This window comes from Echinococcus granulosus (genome assembly GCF_000524195.1).
Source record: "Echinococcus granulosus chromosome Unknown EG_S00226, whole genome shotgun sequence".
In the NCBI taxonomy this organism is placed as follows: Eukaryota; Metazoa; Platyhelminthes; class Cestoda; order Cyclophyllidea; family Taeniidae; genus Echinococcus; species Echinococcus granulosus.
This window is the reverse complement of record NW_020170606.1, coordinates 31,040-32,453: the sequence shown is the minus strand read 5'-3', so window position 1 is coordinate 32,453 and position 1,414 is coordinate 31,040. Positions and strand designations below refer to the sequence as shown.

Here is a 1,414-nt window from a genome sequence, read left to right as displayed (position 1 = left end):
AATTTTGAGTGTAATTTCATAAACAAATGTGTTTAAAAATGGAGTGTGAATAAAGTAAAGCATTCGTGGGCTGGTAAATTCATCAACCAATAATTATTCATAGGATGCAAAAAAGATTCCACCTTAGTCATCTAAAAACGCATATTAAAAAAGGCACATTATTTTTTAAGAATGACAAGTATTGTCAAGTATTGTGCATTATGAAAGGTATACTTTTGCACAAAAAATAAACACGAAAAGAAAGAAATCAATGGGCTTTCGTGAGACAACAAATACTGTACAAAGCGAGTCGCCATAGCTTATCAACATAGGTGATGCCTCAATGCCCTGTGCTCAAATTAATCGGACTCAAACCTTAACCACAAATAACAGCAGTATTAGCGCATCCATTGTAGATGCCATGACTGAATATGTTTTAGAATTCTAAGATAATGAAGAGCTTTCGTAATTTATGGGCGGAAGTACGCAAAATGGATATAACGTAAAATTCAAACGCCGTTTTAATTTGCGCCCTGAACTTTTACACGTTCAATTAGCGCAGTCCAATATAATAGTCATTTTGGAACTTGCTAAACTTCTTTTGGCAAGTTTCTTATAGTAATGCAGTATATAAACAGGAGGCCTTCCTCATAATAACGCCGACTCGGCTTACAAAACGATTTAAGTATTTGTACGCAGACAAATAGGATGATATTCAAATGCTTATTTACCTTTCTTAATAGAAGCTGATGCACTTCTATGGGGATCTCGAGTTGTTGAAACATCAGAGGGCCCATCATCTTTTATGATTTTTCGCTTCCTTAAAAGCACTGAGGGTACTATTCGATTTTAAAAACCGACTGCGTCATTTCAAACTTTTCCTCACAATCTTGCGTCTGATCAATAGTGGTGATTAAACACGTAATTCTTTCGTACCAACTATAAGTGTCATATCCGACAATGCCGATCCGCAAAACGTTTACAGCAAATATTCCGAGATCGGATTCTGCATGTGTCGCCAATTCTCCTTAAATGCGTAGAAAATAGCAGCATTTGCATTTCAGCTGCATTTCTGAACATGGATAATGTGATTAAAAATAAATGAAATTGCGGTAGTAAGGTCATTTGGATATTAAAAGAGTAATTCCTTACCAAACATGCGAAATTCTGATTAATTATAAGCATTACTTGTAGGTTAGGAAATATTAGCCAAACGTAAAGAATATGAGATACGCTTGCATACGAATAGTAAGTAGGCATGGCACTCGAGATGGTTGGTCTGCACCTTGAATATCAAGTTGTGTTCGATGTAACAATGCCCTTTTCCAAATTGTGAAAGTGAAATTGACTTCACCTGTACGCAAAATGCCTAATTAGCCTGATTCCTCAGCTTGCTCTTTATTATTTAAAGGAATTGAATTTCGGCCACATCCCC

General features: G+C 35.9%; 1 protein-coding gene across 1 annotated transcript in view; it reads left to right on the top strand. All coding sequences in view use genetic code 11, as the record gives it.

The window, feature by feature from the left end:
• Window positions 1-104: 104 nt before the first annotated feature.
• EGR_10495 (hypothetical protein) overlaps window positions 105-1,414 on the top strand; it is a gene marked incomplete at both ends in the record, with an annotated part of 3,802 nt that continues 2,492 nt past the window's right edge. The window contains one exon of the mRNA XM_024499744.1: window positions 105-207. Within this exon, the coding sequence (XP_024345839.1) occupies window positions 105-207 (103 nt within the window). The remainder of the gene's footprint in view (window positions 208-1,414) is intronic.